Source organism: Spea bombifrons, chromosome 7 (genome assembly GCF_027358695.1).
Source record: "Spea bombifrons isolate aSpeBom1 chromosome 7, aSpeBom1.2.pri, whole genome shotgun sequence".
NCBI classification, from domain to species: domain Eukaryota; kingdom Metazoa; phylum Chordata; class Amphibia; order Anura; family Pelobatidae; genus Spea; species Spea bombifrons.
In genome coordinates, this window is record NC_071093.1 from 36,210,360 (window position 1) to 36,233,051 (window position 22,692).

The following is a 22,692-nucleotide window of genomic DNA, read 5'->3' on the forward strand; positions in this document are numbered from 1 at the left end:
TCATTAGAGCAGGGCTCGCCTTACCTTTTGTTTCCGTAAATCCAAATTGTTATATCCAGTTTTCCCGTTATACAGTACTGTGGCGCTATATAAATCAGTAATATTTAAATTGTAAGTAGAGTATTTAGTAGATTTTCGTGACTTGAACAGAAGAGCAGGAACTCGCGTGTTATTCATAGGTGTCCCTCGGCTCCGTGTTTTCCCGACGTGATTTAAAGGTAGTACAGCTGAATGGTGCTTTCCTCATCCAGACTCCAAGGGGAAAGTATTGTTCTAGTCTGACATCAGCAGTGATGTATGTGGTCACAAATAAAAAAGTTTCTACGATACATCACCAACGTGATAACTTCTCCAAACCTTTGTGTTGTTTTGTGGTTGTGGAAGCAGTTTTAGATACATAATGTATGTTTTCAATTACAGAGCACATTTGTCACAGTTAGGTTTTCCAAAAGGCTTCCGGATGTTATAACAAGCATCTGATATAGCGGGAGATCATGGGTAGGCGAGTGCAATAGTGAAACTTACAAATATGTTATAAAGTTACTTTTTTACGCCCTTTAACATAAATGCCACATATATATTATTTGCAAAACGGAGTTGGCCGCAAATACGGTGATCATTCCCCACTTTCTAACAATCCAGCATAGGTTTAATGGTTAATGGATCTCCATATTGGAAGGAGAAACAAACTGTTGCTTTTAATCCCCCCCCCATAACTTAAATGGACGTCATAAAAGGTAGATACGCTGTAGTGGTATCCGTGTGGCAGGCTTGCAAAGCTGCTCATTTGCGGTCAAGAAGATTTGTGGGCAGAACATTATGTAACGAGGAGGCTTACAGCAGTATTGTGGTTTACGGACTCTATCTGCTCGAGTACGTGCTCCCACCCTTTATGTGAACCAGAACTGGTGCCCCGCAGGCACGTTAGAATAAAAAGTAACATTAACAAGGCTAGAGAAACAGCAGTTCCATTGTACAGCGCTACGGAATTTGATAGCGCTATATAAAACAATAAATAATAATAATAACAATAATAATAATAATAATGCAAGCATTTTCCATGCATGTGCACAAGGGGTCTCAGACCTCTCCCAAGCGCTGGAGCTGATTAGTGTTCAGCCTGCAGAGTTCCCTTGTGCATTACACCATGTAAATTTAAAGGGCCCACACAGCTAGTACATGCATCATGCAAAACATATGACAGAGAAATACTTAAGTAGCAAAATGTATATATTTTATTGTACATTGTGTTCAAATATGATTTCTCAATAAATTATAAAATAAATACAGTTAAAAATATGTTCTTTACATGGAATGCCGCAGGGTATAGTGGAAGACAGGCTATTACGTGCTGGTGTCGCGAAGACTCAGTGGTCCTTTTCTGCAAAACATTTTTTGATGGGGGTCTGTAGAAAAGAACAAAGGCATTAGGAAAACATGCTAAGTAAATTATCTCATACTTATTGACACTACATTCATTTAAACTAATTACACAAATTTACCCAATTTTGATTTCTGTATAATGGGCAAAGGAATCAGCCAGATTTCATATGGGAGCTGGAAATGATTGTAGCTTTTTCTACACAGAAAATGTACAAGTTGTTCACAGAAATAGGACTGCTAGTGTTTGAGTAGGAAAGTATGGTTGAAAAGTTACTTAAAATGTCCCCTTTATTATCTCTTCAAACTGCACATGCTCTGAACACGCATGTGCGCTCACCCACAATCCTCTCTACCATGTCACAGTCCTGGGACTGAACAGAAAGCACAGCACCCAGGTGGCCATATTGGAAACCACCAGGAACCGGCAACGCTCAGGTAAGTGTAACTTTTTATAAACACACGTCCTAATATGTAATACTTACCTAGTTTAAACAAACTGGCTGAGGTTTAAGAGATCAACTATGTGGAAGCAAAGCGGAATTGCCCATCAACAGCTTAATCTTTGCAAACCAATGCATTACTGCTGTGAAACTGAATTAGTACGTGTAACCTTTTGAAGGTCAGAGAGGAGGAGAAACAGTAGGTAAAAATAATGCTGTCAACCAAGTTTCGGGAACTTCATATAAAATGATTCATATGATCTATAATCCAAAACACTCCAATTTGGGGTCTTTATACCACACATGAACGAATAATATGCCACTAAATCAAAGGATAGAATCGTGTTCTAGATCTTTAGGAAAAGAAAACGTAGAAGCTTAAGTGTGCTCTCTAGGGCCTTCTTGTAAAATGTCAGAAAGGTGTCGCCCCCTAATGGCTGAACCGATTATTTTGCCGTGTTCACGTATCTATGTCTGATTGTCCTAGCTTTTAAGTTTCTACAAAATATATATTTTTATCTGTTCATTAAATATCAATTAAAATGATAAAAGGCAAAATACAAGCGAAGTAAGGTCTTGCTGTGGGATGCTTTGTGCTCATCCTGCAGAACCCTTGGAGGCTGAAATCGTATGCGTATAATCCCTAATGGTTTCTTTAAAATTTAAAAAGGCACAATATCGACTGATACATTTGTGGGAAATTTGTTTAGGACAATGTAGAGATCAATTACATAGCTCTATCTGGTGTAGGTACTGCCTTTTTTCAGGGACACACTTGGAAAATTGCAGACACTAAAGAGAGGAGTTTAATCCTTAGAGTAAAATCTTGTATGGTGTTTCTTTAGTATGATTGTGACATGTAACCTCATTTTAGGTGTCTGGCCTGCAATATATGTTTTGCATTGTCAAATAAAAGTGAGATTAGGGATTTTCAGAGAAGAAATCTAAAGTTATTAATACTTTTATTACTTTGTTTAGAATATACATTGATTTTAATATTTAACCTTTGTTTTGCATTTCTAAGATAATGTCATGCGATATGATACACGACTTGCCTTAAACCATTTGTTCATCTCTTAATCTGTACTAACCAAAAAAAAATATAGATATCCATAGGTTATGTGTTAGCAGGTTTAGGAAGGTGTCACATAAATATACCATAGAGTAAAGCTATGAAAATTGGTCCAGGCTCCTGGGGGGGGATTAGCGGTTGATAACTGCCAACAACACACAAAATCAAGGACCATATAAGAAAAAAGAGCAATATTTTTTCCCATGATGCCGACACCAGCCCTGAGGGATACTGAATACTAGAACACCAAAAAGAACTTGAGACAGTCTCTGTTTACAAGTGTATGCCAAACAGAACGATTGCTTATCTTGCCTTTACTGCAGCTTCCATTATTGTGACTTTAAAAACAAAGTTTTTCAGTAATTTTACCTTTGCGTGTTCCTTTTTAAGTTGCCAATCCACTTCAGGGATTTATTTTCGATGCACGGCTTTAGGATTCTGTCCTTTCTCATGTCCTTGTAATAAATGAGATAAAATCCCATATAGTAAAGGTCTGAGGGAGAGACAAAAACATTTACTACAACGTAAAAAACATCCTCAACATTAAAAAATATATAACAGTAATCAAAAGAGCATACAAACTAATAATACATTCTGATATTTTGTGCATTTTATGGTTATATTTTGGTGTATTATCCTTAAATACAGTTTAGGAGCGGGAGAGAGGAGGAAGCAAGACAAAATTAAATGTTTCCTAAAAAATCACAAGGGGTCAAGGGCAGCCTACTTCTATTATACATGTCAGCTTTTTGGTGATTAAACCCCAAACCAAAGCTTTGACTAAAGCATTCTGGGAAAATCAAGAAAAGCAGAATAAAGGGTCTGACGCAGTAAGAGAGGAGCTGCTGGGTGGACATTCCAGAAAAGAATATATCCTTTGGATTCCTGGGGTATCCAAAAGTTTTTGACCTGCCTGTGGCCCTGTAGAATGGGATTTGTTCACCACCGTGTTACCGTACTACAGCAGAACTCAGCACATGAACAACATATAAAGGTAAGTATATTCATCTGCTTACACAGATCTGGAGTTAGAGTCGTCCACTACATTAAGTTCCCTGAGAAGAAACTGACGATCCAGAGGAATGTCCGACAGACCAGTTTCTGTAAAACAAAATAAAAAATATATATATATATTAGGGTTTCTCAGCAATCATTGTGGCTTGACAGCTCGCAACAACTACATCCATATGTGATACCAAAATGCAAAGACGTTAGAGGGGCATATTTTTAACATATTACATGTTATATGCAAATAAACAATGATTTCCTGATTATTAAATACTTTCATGGAATTCTTTGACCACCCTTTATAAATTTAAGCAACACACAAAGTTGTACATACATGTAGATTACACACACAAGCCCATGGAGGCGACAGATGGCAGGATAGGCACACATAGATCGGGTTTAAATACTCTAAAGAAACACGATCTGGGATGAAATGACACACCTCTGGTGCACAAGTTTTTGTGGACTAAAATTTCCTGACCTTCAGCACCATTCTGGCTGATGGTCATGTGAGTTGTGTGTTTTTTTGTTATAACTATTGTCTAATTATTGACATGCGGTTGAGAGTTCTTGGTATGGCACAATTAGCTTAGATCAGAGAGACAACAGGTTCCCCATGCACTGCCCCAGTGGTGTGAAAGTCTTTTGCATTGGGAATAATCAGGTTCTTTGCTTCATGTTTTTTAACCATTGGAAGAGGTCAGGTGTATCCTGCCAAGAATGTTTTCAGCATAGAAAGATAATTGAGTACCAAATGTTGTTGAAAAACCTTAAAGGGGTTAAAAAACCTTAAAAAAGCACTATATGCTTTTTTTTGTCTCATCGCTCTGTAGTCTAAACCACTGACATCACAAGCGTTGGGGCTGCAATTCTTTACTAAATAAAAATGAAGACTAAAATAATAATATTCTCAATGTTAATCTATAGACTTATTTATATGATCTATTTATGACTACATTTTAAAAACCAATTCTATCACAATTCGGTCCCTAAAGATCAATAAAGATGCAGCTTATTTGCAATGAGTAGCCTACCTGTAGACACTAGATAATAATCTTCTTGAAGGGGTTGTGTTGACAGCTCCCTTTTTACTGAGCATGCTTACCTGCTGTTAGAACAGACGCAGTGTATTTGTACTTGTTAAACTCCAAATATTCTCTGATTAGTTCATTAATGAGAAGGTTTTCATGAGACAGCGTTGGTCTAGGTTCACTCCGATCGTCTAAAGCTTCAAACACTTCTGCCCGCACGCTTGCTTTAAGCTGTCCCATCACTCCTCTTTTCTCCAACATATCCTTCAGAACTAAAAACATCAATGCATTTGATTTTGAACGTCATAAAGATGTTATAATAAATCAATGTTTACATTACAACAATTCACTAAAATTGCAAAAAAAAAACTTGGACTGACAACGTTCCGGATTTGCCATGATCACACAGTAGCTGGACCATACCAACTTCAATGGTGAGGCATTAGTTCAGCAGAAATAAGTAGGGATTTGCTGCTGGACGGCTTACTTGATCCAGCAGAACCTTTCTGTGGTCTCAAAAATAATCTGTGACGTTGGTGCCAAATGATGCACGATTCAAGCTCTGGCTTGGCAACTTGGTACCAGAATCTGGAAATTTACACCACAGAACCATAGCCTTCTCAGGACTTGCTGAATTCAGTAATCAGGTCTTGGAACTCCCTGTATCTGTACGATGACAGCGCTTACAGCTTGAAATAAATGCAGTGACCATCTGCCGATATTATATATTATATTTATGACTCTATACATCCATTATCATATTAGCGATAACAGGGCAGGCTATATGGAGGCAATTGATTGTATTTAATGTTTGCGGAACACCAAAGCGACCAAGTTAATAATTGGCACCTTTGTGGGGGAAAAAGGTATAATAAATAGTATTAAATACATCCCCTTTAAATAGCACAGAAATGCATATTCGTCTATTACTATTATTTATGTATTACTATGTATCATACCTGAGCGCTTATATCACAGTATATATGGTGCGTATACTACTATATAATACCGAATACTTCCGCCATTACCCCAGAAACAGCCAGACACACGCTGGCTCATTTTCCGAACCCTACTCTATGTCAGCACTGAGCACAATGTTGCTACTATTGCTTTAACTCTCACCGGCTTTCATATCAGACACCGCAGCCATGATGAATCCGGGAACAACGGTTGTTGAGTTCAGAGGTCACGGCTATTGAGAAGCTTGTGCGCGTGCGCAGATCCCGGAAGCCAGTGACGTCAGTCCAATGTGGCGGCTTGAGCGTTTGATGCGGCTTCTGTTGCCGTTACTATACCAACAGACAATAAATAAATTCCGTTTGGTGTGTGAAAAATAACCGTGCGTTATCATACTATTCCATTAATATGTTCGTGTACTTAACTCTTGTGTACAACACTTGTTTAGAAGGGGAAAAATAACAGGAAAGTTAATAATTTTGGATACTAAATTAACCAAAATGGGGTGCGCTTCAGGGTCTGTCCCGGTTCCCCTGGGGTCCCTGAGCAGCTCTCTTTGGCCTCTTCCTGCCGATTACGTCAGACGATGACAAAATTGGTTTAGATCTAGGAGCCCGAAAAAAATGTAGGAGCCAGCTCGCTCCCCCCAATCATGTTTTTATTTTCAAAATGCTCCCCTCTTGGACTGTTTTTAACCCCCTGATATATTTAAAGTTTCGGTCATATCTCCCTGCACATGTAATGCTCTGCCATCATAATATTATATTTCAGAATTATAAGATATGGCCCATTATAAAGATACCTCACAAAATATAGGTAATAGAAATCCTCTCTTTGAACCCCACCTTCTTAAAATTGTGAACATAAATAGGTACGTCTGGCAGATAAGCTTACAGAACCCCTCAAAGTTTCAGGTGTCCAGCCTGTGTTGAGAGGTGTGGCGAGAGACATGGTCAAGAGTAGTCATTATTGGGACCAGGCCACCTGCTCACCCAACCAGAAGAGCCCCGCGACCAGGCCAAGAACAATAAAGGACAGCACAAACCTCCATTGATTTTCATAGAACGGTCAAGGGGAGATCAGAGGATCCCCAAACTGGCCTATGATCCCCACTGTCAGCTAAAGTGGGGCAGAGCGCTCCCTTAAAACTCGTACTGTGCTGCAAAAACCAACACTGGGTTTGTCAAAACACTGTAATATTACCTTGTGTTTATTTTAGATGTTTACTTGGATATATGGATGTAAGCGCTGGTAATTGTTCTTTGTAGTAAACGAAATTACCAGTAAATCCTGAGAAAGGGCAACCTCAGTGCTGACACATTACTCCTGTACACGTTGGCTCTTTGCACATTAACAGTGATTTTGTTCTCGGCTTCCTCGTTAATGATGATTAGACATGCATGCTGATGATAAAGTACTGCTTTTATTGCACACAAAACAAGTATTCTTTCTACTTTGTGTTTTCATAATTGTTTTGAAATGATAAACAACCTCTGCAAGCAAAAGAGACGTTCTCTTTGCTCCACTGGTCCTTAAACCATACAAAAATTATTCTGCAGAATTAAAGTGAGTGATATCTAACTGGATTCCATGCATGTTCATATTATGTTCATCAGGTCTGTCCAACACAGACAAGTAAGTGAGCACTAACGCAACATCATCCCAAGGGCAATAGGTTTGGAAGGTTAAGAGGGAAGCCAAGGGTCATGAATTGGAGAAGCAAAGAGGTTGCAGACCTGGACAGTAGACAAAAAACAACGAGCCAAGCCAGGGCCAGTAACTGGTGAAGCAGATAGATTTCAGAGCTAAACAGCAAGCAAAAGTGAAGCCAATAAACAAGCCAGGCATCTGGAACAGTGAGACAGACAGGTGAAAACGAGACAGCAAACAGAAATGTTAAAGGAGACAAGCCAAGTGTCAGAACAGGAGGCAAGCAACAAAGGCCCAAGGTCAGAAGGCAAAATGCTGCTGCTGTAGGCACAAAGACACTGGCCAAAGACCACAGTGATACAAGACATCTGAGTACCTGCTGAGAGTTGCCTGGGGGTTAATCTAGAAACCAGATTTGATGCTAGTGACATCAGCTGCATCATTAAGGCATGCATGGCCAGTGCAGCCATAACAAATCTTTGGGACTGGAATATGTCGAGTGTCTGCATGTGTTAGTTTGAATGTCTAGTTGAGATAATGTCGTTGGGAGTGTATGTTAGTCTGGGTGTGTTAGTGTGAGTGCTCCTCCCAAGGCTCTGGATCTTCTCCTGATGTAGCCTTTAGAACAAAAGCACCCATTAAACACCCAGTGTCATCTTCATTGTAAAACATCACGTGTTCCTCCTCTTCAACCTATAATTAAGCGATTCTGTGGGTGTGTTTATATGCGTCCCTTGTGTATAGCACCTTTGTGATTTTTTGCAGTGCTCAGCACAGCATTGTGCCACCCAAATTTCCTTTTTTTGGACCCGAAATCCCTCTCTTCTCCCCTGATGTCCCTCTTTTCTGGGAGCTCAGAATGTTTGCTGGGTATGACTGTATCACGGTGTTCTGCCACAATTTTTCTTCTGAATGTTCTACTAAATAACATAAACTGCCTGTAGGTAATAAAGCCCCCTAGACACACATCTCACCACACCGTATAAAACAAGGTTTTCTTGGGACCTGTTGGAAGGTTTGTAGCACACGCTGATAAATGGCACAGAACTCGAAGGCTAAACCAAGCCCGCCCAGGCATGCTGCATTCTAGTAAATAGTACACAACAGAACACACACTTCTTCAGGTGTGATGGGGACGTACAAAAACACTTACAAACCCCACTGAAAGAACAATGTTCTACCAGGAAAGACGGGTTACTCATCATCCAGCCATCATATGCTGTTTAATGAATATACCGTAATACTTAAGAAGTCCCTTTAAACTGATGCAAAAAAATCGAAAGAATGGAGAGGTTCAGCAGAATCCCCCTATGTGATGTTTTCCATGCACGACATGTGTTAGGCCGAGCACATCGCCACGTATGTGACATACTTTCTGACAGTCGGCTCTGCTGCTGGCTCAGCGAATGCTGCCTGCACGGTGTTTAGACCACCGTGCCCACTAGAAGCTCATGGAGGAACAGACCAGCTGCCAGTCTGTGGCTTCTACCTGGTAGTGTTGAAATGCATTCTTCTTTAAACTGTTCCTTTGATTTGAAATAGACGTCTGGTTTCTATACAAGTAGCTCCGAATCACTGACACCAGCCAAGTACCCAGTAAATAACTTGTCCCCATAATAACGTGCTTTATTATTTCACAGCACCTTTCACTTCTTATATCCTCATTTCCGCTTTTCTGTTTGTTATATAGCCTGTTATTTCTCAGCCCCTGTGACAGGAGGCCTTTCCCCACCTCGGGGGTATTTTTATCTACTCCATCCTCCATATTTGAGTCCAGATGTCAAAACCGCACTGGCTCTAAATCTCCGGCCAGGGCTGCATAAAACAGCCCGATCTGGTTAAATAAGCTCATATATATCCTCACATATGTAACATATTACATGTTCCCTCAAAGCATGTGTCATGGGACACGCTACAACGATCGGGGACTAGATGCAAAGTGACCAGCCTGGCTCTGCTTACGTCATCAGGGCTCGGCGTGACCCACATCCAATCCACTGAGAGACATCCGCTGCTGCTCAGCCAATCAGCTCGCTCGTAACCGGCAGCCGTCGAGCTGTTATGTAGAGAGAGCTCCTGCCTGTGTCTCCCTGAGCTGCCAGAGTGCCGGCTGCTCCCGCCGGGCCCCGGGATGGAAACCTTTTGCAGCTATGACGGCACCGAGCGCTTTTGGGTAAGGCAGCCCGCCCCGGGAGTCAGCAGCCCTGTTCTTCCCGGGTCAACATTGTGCTTTCACCTTGCGAGGAGCCGAGCAGCTGTCGGTGTGCCCGGGCTTCCTTCTTTGGGTTAATGGCATGTGGGGCGTTTCGCTGTTAAGTCTTATTCTCTTAACCTATATGAAAAAAGACCCCATAGTGTGTGTGTATGTATATATTTATATATATATATATATATATATATATATATTAGTTATTATTGTGTGGATATATATATATATATATATATATAATCTAATATAATATAATTCCTTTTTAAGATCTACGGGTAGTTAAAGAGTTAATAGGATTTGGGGATGTCAGTATTGTGGGGTTCCTGTAGAAGTATTAATGTATCCAAGGGGTATAAGTGCTCCTATTATATAATGTAAGGCTTTGGGGTTCCTGGTATGAGTAGAAACCTTCTGAATGATTTATTATAATTGTCATTATTATTATATAGCGGTTACAGGATCCCCCCCCTGTTCCTTTTCATTGGTTACAGAATTACATCGAGTCCCTTCTCCTGTTTAATATTACGCTGAGTGATGGGAGTCTGAGCTGTGTGGCAAAAAAGTTTTCATGTTCTTGTGTGCTAATTAGTTTGCTTAAAAATGATTCTGGGGCAAAGTTTGAAAATTGGTATCATTACCATAGCAACCAAAGGGATCTTCCTGCTGATTGGACCGTTCCTTGGGCTGCTGCGGAGATCACATCACTTTTCAGGTTTGGCAGCAGGATCGCTGTTTATATGCAGTCCCCGCCGCGCTTTACATTAATATACATCACTTCGGCAGCCTTTTGTTATTATGCGATTTTGTCATTCGGCTGCAACAAGTTTCCAGATTTGGGATCCGCACGTTAATATTTTCCAGTAGGCCTTCCTTGTGGGGTCCCTTTGTCAAACCTCACAATAGGCAAAGGATAGCCTCCCCACCTGCCGCTTATTCCCGGCTTACTGGCCGCAAGCCCCTTTATTCTCTTTGTGCTTGTCGTGATGAGGCTGTCGGAGACCTCTCTGCTTTTGGGGACATTGGAGTGCTTCTATCTCTGGGCTCGTACCTCTTGGGTGCATTATTGCCCTACCCCGTTGAAACCTACGGTTTCGGAATCGGAACATTCTTTAGTGGATAGATTGGTCTTTATGCTGCCTTATTTTCATCAAAAAAATGATTCACATGACTATGTGTTTAAGCGAAAAACCAATAATAATGCGAAGTCAATATTGTGGCCAAAAAAGTTTCTGCTTATGTCAGTAATTTAAAGTGAACTCGCGTTCCAAAACAACCCGAAGCATCTTCGTAAGGCTGATATGAAATGTGTTCTATTTCACTCCATCCAAATGTCCTATTCTGACCCGAGTAAAAATAAACACGGGAAAAATTACCCCAGTGATCAGACTGAGAAAAATATACGCACGCACGCACGCACGCACGCACGCACACATATAATATAATATACACACACGCACACATATAATATGCAGACATATAATATACACACACGCACACATATAATATACACAAACGCTTTGGGAGTATTCTAAAGAAAAGGTCTGGATGTAAAAGTGAAGCAATCAACGGGGACTTTCTTTTGGTTGCTATGGAGATTGCCCCACATTTGCCCTTAACAGCTGAAGCCGTATTTGCTCTCCTGCTATTGAATGGCGTAGGCCGCACCGTGTCTGTGCTTCATGTACAGCAATTCTTGTGCGACGCTCTGGATGTGGAGCGATCCCCGTGGAAATCAATAGGATTTTCCCGCCCGATGTTTTGTACCCGGGTTACTCTTTATAGATTTCGATAATCACCTGAAAAGTCACCGTTTGAAACAAGTAAATATAGAACGTGGCGGCCCGTCGAATCTGCCCATGTTTCCTGATGTAAAGACTCAACCCTTTAATCTGTGCTTGGTATTGTCTTCTGATTCAGAATAGCTTTATGCCCGTCCCATGCACGTTTAAATTCCCTCGCTGTATTAGCTTCTACCACTTCTCCGGGAGGCGGTTCCATTTATGTACCACCCTCTCCGAAAAAAAAAAAAATCTTATTACATCTAAACCTCTGACCCTCTAATTTTAGACGATGAAGATTTTGTTACGTGGCACGTGGTCAGTAACGACACCGCTCTGTTCGATGTAAAACTGCGCCCTTGTTTCTTATAACTGCAGGTGAAAGGCTGAAGTCCTCTGTGTATTGGTAACTTGCGGTAGTAGTAGTTACCCGGAGCCGTGTGCTCGTGGCGCTGCGTTTCTGTGCTCCGCTGCTCGGGGGGGGGGACGTGTTGAGTAAGGGTGCGTTTGTTTGTGTGGGGTTGGATGGTTCTCTGTTCATTCGGATCATTTTTCTGGCTGCCGAGTATAATGAGCCGGTTCTGGGAATTGCGAGCTATATTTGAACGCCGGTGCTTCTCGTAATGATTTTAATAGACGGCACTTTATTTATATTGGTGGACAGGTTGGATGGGGTCATCCCGTGTAACAGAAGACACCAGGACGCACAACCGTTTCCTAAAAACGGAATGTGTTTGTGATTAAAAGTCAATGAAAAACAATGCCGTTTTACCAACAAAAAACCCCAAAATACTCAAATCTGTGATTAACACCCCCAAAATCTTTTTGTATTTGTAAGTAAAGTAGTAAAATAAAGTTGATTCTCCTATCCAATCCAATCCAACCTTTGTATTTAAGCAATTAATTTATTTTTGGAAACTTTTTATAAGATGGAAAAAGACTGCAATTGTGATATTTTGTACAATCATCCTCTTGTTACTATTTCAATGTGTATAAAGAATGACTCAACGCTAGTCTGCATTTCAGTTACTTCCCGAATCCCTTCAGCTCTGCCGTGTATTCGCCGTTGTTGATTGTGTTTTCCATGCTGTTGTGTTGTGTGTTGATGATGTTCATCCTGTTGATGATGATCCTGTTTCCTGTGCGTCTAATAAAGCAGCTATATAAACCGTGGCCTGTGCCAATAAAGTGCGTTCTCTTGTAGCCGGTGGGAGATCCCTTTTCCCCGGAGGGGCTCCTTTTACTCCGGGAACCGGAGCGGCTGCGCTTCTTTCTGTATAACCCAACCTTTAGTGGTTTATTTGATGACTTCAATGACCTCACAACCGGTGTGAAGGGCAAACATTGGCTGGGTTGAGCTTCCACGTGGCTGGCTCTATGTTTTAGGTACCCTAAGGGAAAAATTTTATATATAGTCTTTTTAACTTAGTGATAAAGAGACTAATTATCCATAAAGTAAGGAATTCAGTGTATATGTCCTCACATTTACGGTGATTTAATGTCTGTGTCATCGTTGGAGAGCTAAGCGGTGGCTTTATTGGTTTGTATGGTTATACCAACCCAGGGCCCAAGATGGAACTTACAGAATTTATTATTATTATAGTTATATAGCGCCCATAATTTATTAGTATTTTTTCCAGCCCTGTCTGATGTATTTCGCTTTAGTTATAAGGTTATTAACGTAAAGTTTGAAGGCTGATCAGAACAAGTCCTGGGTCTCGTCTTAGATTCAGGATACCCTTACATCCGTACCGTGCATGTTAAGATTAAACCGGTCTCGTTAGTGACCGTATTAATTATCGGCATTTAGCTCGAAGGCTGGGGTTCTTCCTGCCTGGTTACGTAAATCTGGACTTATTATATCTGTAATCCTTTCCTATAATTATCGTCAATGAATCTGATTCATATAATATTCAAATAGTCTTTAAGCAATTGTTTTGTTTGTTGCTCAATCCTCGGGTTTATCGGGCATAGCCGCGCACGTGGGAGCACAGAGGACACGCATTATATTGGTTATTTTAGTCATTCACAGCGTTGTAAACACATAATTTGACTGCAGATAGGAACCTTTTGGACTCAAGCCTCAATCAGTCCTTGGTCTCGTCTTAGATTTAGGATAGTTTTGCCTGCATGTTTAAATTCCCTCTGCTGGGAGGCTGTTCCCTTTATCAACCCCGCCATTAAAATAAAACTGACTTCTGTTCCTGGAAGTTTATCATATACTTTGGCGCTGAATAATTCCAAGTTTTAGGATTTTGGTATTGATGGAAGTTGGGTAGTGCTGTTTTTTTTTATTTTTTTTAATATTATCTCAGAACCTTAAAAAACTAAATGGTAATAAAATATGCTTTTTTTAAAAAAAAAATTTGATTTAGCGAGCCGTCTAATTCCCCATACAGCACCGCTTTAAAGAATACTTATTATTATTTATTATCTTTTATTTCTATATTAAAATGTAATTTTCTTTGGGGAAAGCTGTTGTCGGTATTTTGGGATCCCCGTATTTGTTTACTTTTGGAAGCGTGAAGAGGAAAGCTGCTCTAGAAAGTGCAGATTGAATGCTGAGCTGGCGGCCGGGGTCTGTCGGTGGCTCGTTCTGCTGAAAGCTGAATACACCGGCTTTGCTCTCTTTACTTCTGTAATAAAAGGCCACGGACAGCTGACCGCTAAGAAACAAGAGCTGCTATGTACCAGGACACGACAGAAACGCAGAATACGCCAGCAATAAAGTGATGGAATATACGTTAAAAACAGCATAAAATATTATTTCCCATTACGGAAAAAAGTAGAATCTCTCCAAGCCGCTGGCGCTGTAAATAGAGATCACGGTGTATAGAGGGGGTAACAGCTGTCGCAGGACTACAACTCCCATTACATGCTGTACAAACGCCAGGAGCCAGCTAGCCATGGCTTCCATATTTACTGCAGACTTCGTTTTTGGGGATTTTTTGTTGCTCCCTGTAGATGTTTTGGATTTATTGAAGTGGGATAAGCGTCGTTACTTTTCACTTTGGTGTCGAGCGGATAGATGAGATGATTAGAGGTGCTTGTGCGTGATCCAAGAGGCGTTCTCTGTGTGGATGAAGAAGATGATGGGCTTTTGAATTTCATATAGTTCTGTAATATAGGGCTATAATATAATACTATGGGCCAAAAGTCTCCTTTCCCATGTAAGGAATAGTGTACCCCGGCATAGGGCGCTGGGTTCAGATGGGGGACATGGGGTGGGATCGGGATTAGGGCAGATACATTGCTTGCTGTAAGCAGTGGATCTGAGGAGCTAGTAGCGATGTGCAGATGTTTCCTGGGGAAGTGCTTCGTCTCTGACGTTCTTAGATGGGTTCCCCGCGCTGGAATCTCTCCAAACATCTCTGCTGTAAGATATAAATGTATCTGGGAATACCTTGCGTGAAGGCTACGCTTATCACAGACTAGAGGGATAAGGTTACTATACTGTATAGTTATTGCCTTTTTTATTGTAATGTGTTTGTAGCACTGGTTTATTAGGAGGTTGTACCACAGATTCACAGATTTCCCTGCGTTAGGATACAACGAATAAATACTTCTTTCACCCATTTACCGTTTGCACAGTTTCAAAGTGCTTCCAGCTCTGAGGGCTGTTTTTGTTCGAAGATAATTTTCCAAGCGAGTTACTGTTTGGGGAGGGTTGGCTAGAATCTATAAAAAGCAGAATGTTAGACTATGACATCACATCTACAAAGAGGTTTATTAATTAAAGTGGAAGATGGCGGCCCAACCGTGGCATATGTTTCTCCTGCAACGGGCACTAAGTTGCTCTGCATAAGGCATAGTTCAAAAAATCTGGTGCCTGACCAAAGCATATTAAAGGATTTTGTAATTACTTTAATATGCATTATTTTACATGCCCCCCTCACCTTCCCCTCTTCTTTCTGCTCTTTGTAATCTGTGATGCTTCTATAAACCCCTAGCATGCCCCCTGTTTTATTTATGCCCCCAGACACTGAGTTTTGTATAATTGCATAAACTGATTGTGTGAAGTTAATAGTCCTGAAAGGCTGCCACCAAGAACATAACTCATTAGCCTCTGAAAGATACTGAATTCATCCACATCTATTCCTGGAGTTTGCAGAGTTCAGAAGTGAAGAGGATGAACTGATTGAAGGTGTTCGAGGGTCACGCATGATGCTGAAAGGAAGTTGGGTTTCCTCACATGGAGTAATGCTGCCTTATATGTTCTTGGTTCTTTTGTTGCTTTTACGTGTCCTTCAGAAGAACCTTGGCTGGGTGTGCATCTCGTTGATGGCTGGGAGTGTCTCGTGGCTGCTGAGGAAATGAGAAACCGCTTTTGTCAGCCACCGGATAACCACCTGCCACCGTTCTACGATCGAGAAGCTTGTAAGAAGTCTGCAGCTACAGAGTAAAGTTACTGATAAACCTACCTTCTCATCCAATGTGCTTGACATGGGCTGATCTAAGGAGAAGGTGACCATGCAGCAAATCCGTGTAAACGAGAGGCACGGCTAATTCAGAAGTATAAAAGTGCGCCGTAAAATAGATGCCTTTCATGAAATCACCCGTAGCCGGGTCATATGGAACCCCCCTGTCCTTACAGAAGAAGCTCTGCTTTTAGCGACGGATCTCCTAGGAGCCCCGTTTCCCAACCAGCTCCCCCACTTATACTATTAATGATATGTTTGATAATTGAATAACCTCCAGGATTTTTTTTCCTTTATTCTATTTTATTCCATTATTGCTGTTTTACAGGAAAATACTTGTGTAGGTAAAGTTTTTTTTTTGATGGTGGCTTCTCATGAGTGCTGTTCTTCATTAATGGGCAGATTAGTGATGCCGTTTAATGACCATTAAGTAAGGGTATGCCTTCTAGGAGTAATTTAATGGCAGGTCGCTGGACTTAACCCCTGGCCAATGTTGCCTGCTTTTCCTCTTTTTCCTTTTGCATTCTGTTGCTTTACTAACTATATGAAAACCAGAAGAAGGTGTGTGGTGAGGATTTCCGTGTACCGGAGGTAAATGCCGTGTGGCTGTGCAGGTTCTTACTATTAGAAGCACTTGCTTCCATCTCAGCCAAATGCTTGTTTCCAGCAGTGTTGTAAAGCAGGTGAACAGGTGTCATTGTTACCAGAATTTGGCCTTGAAAAGCTTCTGTTAGCTGCTAATTGCTTTGTGATAAGCCTGTTTACATGAAGTGGTGATAATACAGATAAGCGCTTGGCTTCTGGATTTTCCAGCGCTTTATCTTTACTTTGTGTCACCTTACAGGCGAGGATGTGACATCTGCCTGCGTTGTCTAGCACGCTGGGGTTTATTAAGTAAAGGGAGAATTGGCGGGAGAGGTGTATAATGTATCGTTCAATGGATGAGGAGACATTGAAGCAATAACACTGATTCACCGATACATTGTATATTATACCGGGCCAAGTAATTTAATATAGTAGAGCTATTCTATATGTTGCAGCCAAACATTGAAAGCTTGTGGGAGCTTGGACAGGGTAAGAGGGCAGATCCTGGGTGGTGGGGATTTTCCCCATCACATCCATTAAAGTGCATATGATTGCTGGAGTGACCCTTTAACCCTATAGTGATAAGGTACATGGATGTGAATCGTATAGAGGTGTGAGATTAAGCATTGGGTCCCTTTAGACTCCTGCACATGCCTCCTCGATGCTCGTACTATCTGTTTGCTTCAACAAAGGGCTTGCCTGCTGCTAAGGATTTACATTTTCTTCTTGGCAGACATGCTGGTCCTATATGATGAAACCGCAGCAAACCTGAACGTGGTTATCAGATCTTGGTGGATTATAATTGCCTCTGATGGTGTAACACATGCCAGGGATGTGTCGGGTTTCCGCTGAGCTATTTGTTTAATCTCTGCCTCTTCGAATTTCAGACTAGTTGGAAAATTATTTTTCTTGCCAATGAGCAAATACTATAAAGATGAATAGGTAACTGGCCTACTATTACTTAGTGACGAGTCTCCCTGTTTCTATCAGTTCTACTAGCAATTGGCACCTTTTGGCATTTAACCCTGAACCCTTTGCTACAATGTTTTATCCCGATCTGTACGTCTCGTTTAAGACCCACACCTGTTCTGAGTGAACGCAGGGGAGTCGCTAGAACATCTGGGCTCGTGGATTTAAGCTTATAAATTCTTAATGCGACTATTCCTTTTATCAGCCGTTCTCATACACATTACAATCACCCCAGGTTCTTTCTTATTATATGTTCCATACACGTGTAACCTTTCCTCTTTTTGAACTCCCCAGGTGAGTAACTTCTATAAGACAGGTAAAGCTGGCCCTGGATACTGCATTGTTAAATTAGTGAGATTAATGTTATGCATCATGCAGGGCAAAGCACTCCTTCTTTCAGGAAATGCACCCGGATGGGTCTGTATAGCACACAGTAACGTTGGTGAAATTAAGTGTTGAAATCTTCCCTCTATTTACCTATAAACACAAGGATTATTGCAGAACTAATTGGATTATAGTCTTCTGTGCCACCATGTTGGTTCTGTTACTAACACAAAAACAGGAGAGCCGTATTTAACCTCTGATTGCATGGATGGGGCCACTGGGTGCTTTAGTGATTGCACCTGTGAGTGGGAAAGGCAGCGGGGGGCATATGAATGACTGTGCAGACCCCCAGTTTGTTTTCTCAGCCAGCACGGCCTCCTTGCAGGCAATGATCTGGTTGCCGACAGATCATAGATCAGTAGAGAACCTAGATCAATAGAGGGGCATCTACTTAAAATCCCCTCTACCAAATGAGCTCTTAAGCTTTGCCAGCTTATTGGCTGAGACACGTGCCCGCATCATCGTCGCGCGTCTGCTGCCCAAGAGCGGTCAGGCGGACAACTACAAAAAAACCCAGTTGAAAAATAACATTGTCTTCTATCAGAGAAGGTGTTGTAAAAGTTTTCTGCCGGTATATGCCTTCAGCAGTCTGGCCCTTTTAAAAGCATCAGTATTCCTCAATATAGGTTGAGACCTGGGTGGTTGTGACAGTTGAGTACTGGACCTTAAGGGGTTAGCACACACGGCAGCGTGGAGAGGTCTGTCGGCCAGTACCTCTGTCCAAACTGCGCTGAGCGGTGGCCTCGGCCAGCGACTGTCCTGTTGGGACGGATTAGGCCTGCTGGTTCAGATGAGGACATGCTGATTTGGGGACACGCGGCTGCCTGCGGTCGCTGCTTCCTGCCCTTTTATAGCAGGTTCCTCGTTCTCTCTGGCCTAGCTGCTGCTGGAATTTCTCTAATGCGTGTCTTGGCAGACTACGCTTCCCATCATCCGCAGCCTGGCTGCTGGAAGTAGTCCAGAAAATGCTTCGGTTTTAGATTTTTTTTGTTTTAATTCACTGTGCGTTGTTGGCCCAAAGCTTTACAAAACCTTTTAGACTGAGTGTAATAAAGTTATTGTCATCGAGGTTGGGGTTTATGTCGAAGAAGTGACTCGGGTGGAGTCTGCCGTATCAAGCAAATGGTTTTTCTGGTTACTGGCACAGGGAACACAGTTTTTATTTATTTGTTTATTTTACATTTTGTGTAAAATTATATGCCCCCCATGTTCTTTTTAATATCTGGCAGTTACATTCATTGCTTGGTTTGTTACAGAAATACCTCATACCGCGCTGCCCATCTTTCATAGTATGTGTGTGATATAGTATATATCACACACATACTATATAGTGTGTGACCGCTGACCCATGCCAGGCCTGATCCTCATCTCTAGCCCGTTTCTGCTCGTGTGGCATGTGTACAAAACGTGATCTCCTCCCCCCCCCCCCAACTAAACTTGAGCCGGGTTTAAAGTGGATGGCCTCACCGAGAAAGAAAGAATGCCGAGTCATTCCGTCGAGATTATTTAAGGGGATGTTAAAAGTATGCCGGGTATAACAGCTCTTACACAACGTGCCGTAACATTTTGCACATGTCATTGTTACTTGCAAATGTTACCCGATTTGCGACTATGTTTCAATATTATTATTATTATTATTATATCGTAATATATGATTGATTTATAAGTGGTTATGTTAGAAAGGGGTGGAAAAACCAACAGTATAAATAGCAGCACCCGACCCCTGGCACCCAAATGGTTACTGAACATTCTTTGTTGATAGGGCAGTTTATAGGTTAAATATAATATATATATATGTATCTCTTTTGTAGTTTTGCCAAAACAGTTTGCTTCGATTGTGAAAGAAAATAAAGGCTTAAAATTATTATTTATTATTTGTTTTATATAGCGCCATCATATGCCACAGCGCTGTACAATTGGTAAAATGTAATGCTTTGCTGGTTTTGTCGGTTTTGTACGGACTGTGTGAATAAAAGCTGCTGATTCGCGTGTAAAGCTGCGAGCTGAGGAGAACTCGCCGGCTCCAAACGGCTTTTCTGTTCCCTGCTGCAGGAAGCGGGGCCCCCGGATCCGGCAGACACGAGGCACAGGTCACCGGGTTCATGGTGGGGCCCCGGGCTCAGGTTACCTGCTCCCACGTCATACGCATACACCGTGCCTGGGTCCGGTACACACCGCCAATAATATCTATATGACTACGTTCTATGCAGGAGAATTGTGCTTTTTGCGTGTATATCGGTGAATGTTGGACGCGCCTGTATTCTGTTACACGCGTGCTTGTTTTTTTTTTTTTTTTTTGTTTTTTTTATAAATTTTTAAAAGGCATGGTCACGTCTGATTTATGGCTGGGTTTGAAACTAAACCCCCTGGGAATGTTGTTTACGCTGTCAGAATAGTCCCCGTTAATCTACTCATCTGTCGTTGTAAGAGGTGGATGTTTCTGTTATTTATTTTAAAAACAGTCTCTGTATATAAAGTGTATGTTAAAGTACTTTAGAGGTGCTTTAATATGCATTTTTTATAAAATGGGGGGAGGGGGAATAGTGACCTTCTGAATGTGGAAACTGCAGCCCTGGCATTGCAGCGGCCCTCATCCTCTGTGGTCCAACAAATCACTTCAGGCGTTTTCCACTCATACGCTCGGCCTCTGAATCTAGAACCCAGTCCGGATTGTTCACATGCAATACTAGAGCGGGAAGGGGACACATGCATGGAGGGGGTTCTGCAGATTTCCCCCATGGGTAATGAAAAGGAACGCCTTGGCTATCCTCTTCATGAAAGTGCATGTTGTGGAGGGAACGTCTCCTTAATCTTGCTAAGCACCGTATTGAAGTGCTACGGAGTGGGAATGCTCCGCGTGTGTGAGCAGCGTGAGTAGCAGAGGGGTATGTTTTGTGTGTTTGTGGAGACTCGACGCAGCGTGACTAAGCAGAAACGCTCCTGTGTGTGTGTGGCCCCTTCCAGGAAAAGCTCAATCTGAACGGCATTCACGCCAGTGATGAAAAAGCCACAGCGGCTATCTGGATGTCGGCCAGATCCTCGAGATCTGCTAAAACTGTTCTGATGAAAAGGGCCTTGTGCGGCTGAGCGTGTTTGTGCCGTGATCCGCTGGCGCATGTTCCTGTGCCGGACGCCACCTGCTTGTTGTTGCAAAAGTATTCTATAACAGAATCCCCCTCCACGTGTATTCAAGGGGACCAAGTGATTTAAAGGGACCTCTCAGCTCTCGTATGCATATACAGTATAAACATTAAAGATGTTTCTGCACCAGGAACGTGCGTTGCTCCTTCATAATGTGTAGTGAAGCGAGAGGGTTGACAGCACAACGCTCCGTTTAGTAAATAAACCCAAATGCCCTTCTCAGTTACAGAGGTGACCAAGTCGCATACCATGTCTTATTACAGCCGTGCCCCCTAGCTGTGTTTCTCTCCACGCCACCCGTTGGACGTTATGCGTACTCTACAACTGTTTTATGTGAATGTTTATTTTTATGTCTCTCCCTTTAGCCGGCTGCAGCTAGTGCTCTAACCTCTAAACGGCTGGTCCGTGGCCTGCGGGTTAGATTCACCTGTGTTTCTTTTTCTGAAAAATGTTCCTTCAAACCACTGTTTGCTTATTTTTTTCAGGATGCAAATCTTACCTGGTACACAGAAAACCCAGATTTCACCAAGTGCTTCCAAAACACGGTCCTGGTATGGATCCCGTGCATCTACCTCTGGCTGTGTTTACCCTTCTATGCTTTATACCTCCAACGCAACGACCAGGGTTACATACAAATGTCACCTCTCAGCAAGGCCAAAACCGTGAGTCTTCTTATTCTTAATCCTAGCTCCACGTGTGATTTGAATACAATTAAACCTCCAACTATAGTTTCTTTTTGTCTGGGTGCGACCCTCCTTTCTTCTTCAAAAGTCATGCAAGAATTCTCCATTCATGATTGCCGGCTGCAGAGAAGTCCTTGTGATTTGGACTGTGAGTGGGTAACCAGTTCACTCCAGATGGCCTGGGGCTGGGGAGAGGCGATATTACCTTTCTTTATTAGAAGTCAATAAGGCATCGTTTATGCAACAAAATATTTCTTCACCAGGCAAACCTCCTGGGTTGTGTTTCTGCAGGAGTTGCCACTAATCATATTTGATGTCCCCATCGACTTCCATCCCTACTAACCATGTGATATGTCGGGCACATCTTATGATCTTAAATAACCTCATTAATAGTAGAGCTGAACACCCAACCCCAATGATTCTTTAATCATGTAAAATGTTGCCTTATTCACTTAGACACGCACATACACACACCTACACACACACTTCTTTTTTTTTTCCTGGAACACTTAATTGTCATGGGACACAAAAGCAGGTGCTGATAGTTGCCATGCTGTGATTAGAGGATTATTGTAAAATTCAGAATTCATCGAAACGCTCTGTGTAGGTTTGTGTTGCAGCCTGCTCGCTTTTGGCTTGTTTCATGGTACATTTCGGATGTTCTGTTTGTTAGGAGGAAGGATGAGCCGCGGACGTCACCAGGAAACGCACGCTGTCACCGATTTAAAAGATTAATGATGCTTAAGTTCAATGTTAGGAAAAGTCCACCTTTGCAGCGGCTTTATTTTTATGTAGCATAAAGATTGGTTTAATGTAGCGAAATGTTTTTGTTTGTTCTTTGTCACCTTCTAGTAATATTTTATACATGTGCCGGTACAGGAGATGGAGTTGCTTCTTCGGGAAGCTTGCAGAGCACTTTAATGTGTCGGACAATAAATGGCAGTGAATACAATTACATTTCTTCCAATAAACTCTTTATCTGCA

At 41.8% G+C, this 22,692-nt stretch overlaps 2 protein-coding genes across 5 annotated transcripts in view; one reads left to right on the top strand and one right to left on the bottom strand.

Annotated features, from left to right (window-relative positions):
* Positions 1 to 1,212: 1,212 nt before the first annotated feature.
* Positions 1,213 to 6,111, bottom strand: CEP20 (centrosomal protein 20). Of its 3 annotated transcripts, XM_053471119.1 has the most exons (5): positions 6,057 to 6,111; positions 5,009 to 5,206; positions 3,912 to 3,996; positions 3,265 to 3,388; positions 1,213 to 1,406 (listed from the first exon to the last, which is right to left on the bottom strand). In XM_053471119.1, the coding sequence occupies exons 1-4, from the start codon at positions 6,082 to 6,084 to the stop codon at positions 3,307 to 3,309; spliced, it is 393 nt and encodes a 130-aa protein (XP_053327094.1). In that variant the 5' UTR covers positions 6,085 to 6,111; the 3' UTR covers positions 1,213 to 1,406; positions 3,265 to 3,306. The 3 variants fall into 3 exon arrangements, with proteins under 3 accessions (XP_053327094.1, XP_053327095.1, XP_053327096.1); XM_053471120.1 differs by lacking the exon at positions 6,057 to 6,111 and having other exon boundaries at positions 5,009 to 5,277; XM_053471121.1 differs by lacking the exons at positions 1,213 to 1,406; positions 3,265 to 3,388 and having other exon boundaries at positions 3,908 to 3,996.
* A 3,504-nt stretch (positions 6,112 to 9,615) lies between these two features.
* ABCC1 (ATP binding cassette subfamily C member 1) overlaps positions 9,616 to 22,692 on the top strand; it is a 40,114-nt gene continuing 27,037 nt past the window's right edge. For both annotated transcript variants that reach the window (XM_053471213.1, XM_053471214.1), the window contains exons 1-2: positions 9,616 to 9,714; positions 21,511 to 21,687. In XM_053471213.1, coding sequence (XP_053327188.1) covers positions 9,673 to 9,714; positions 21,511 to 21,687 — 219 coding nt within the window. In that variant the 5' untranslated portion in view covers positions 9,616 to 9,672. The remainder of the gene's footprint in view (positions 9,715 to 21,510; positions 21,688 to 22,692) is intronic.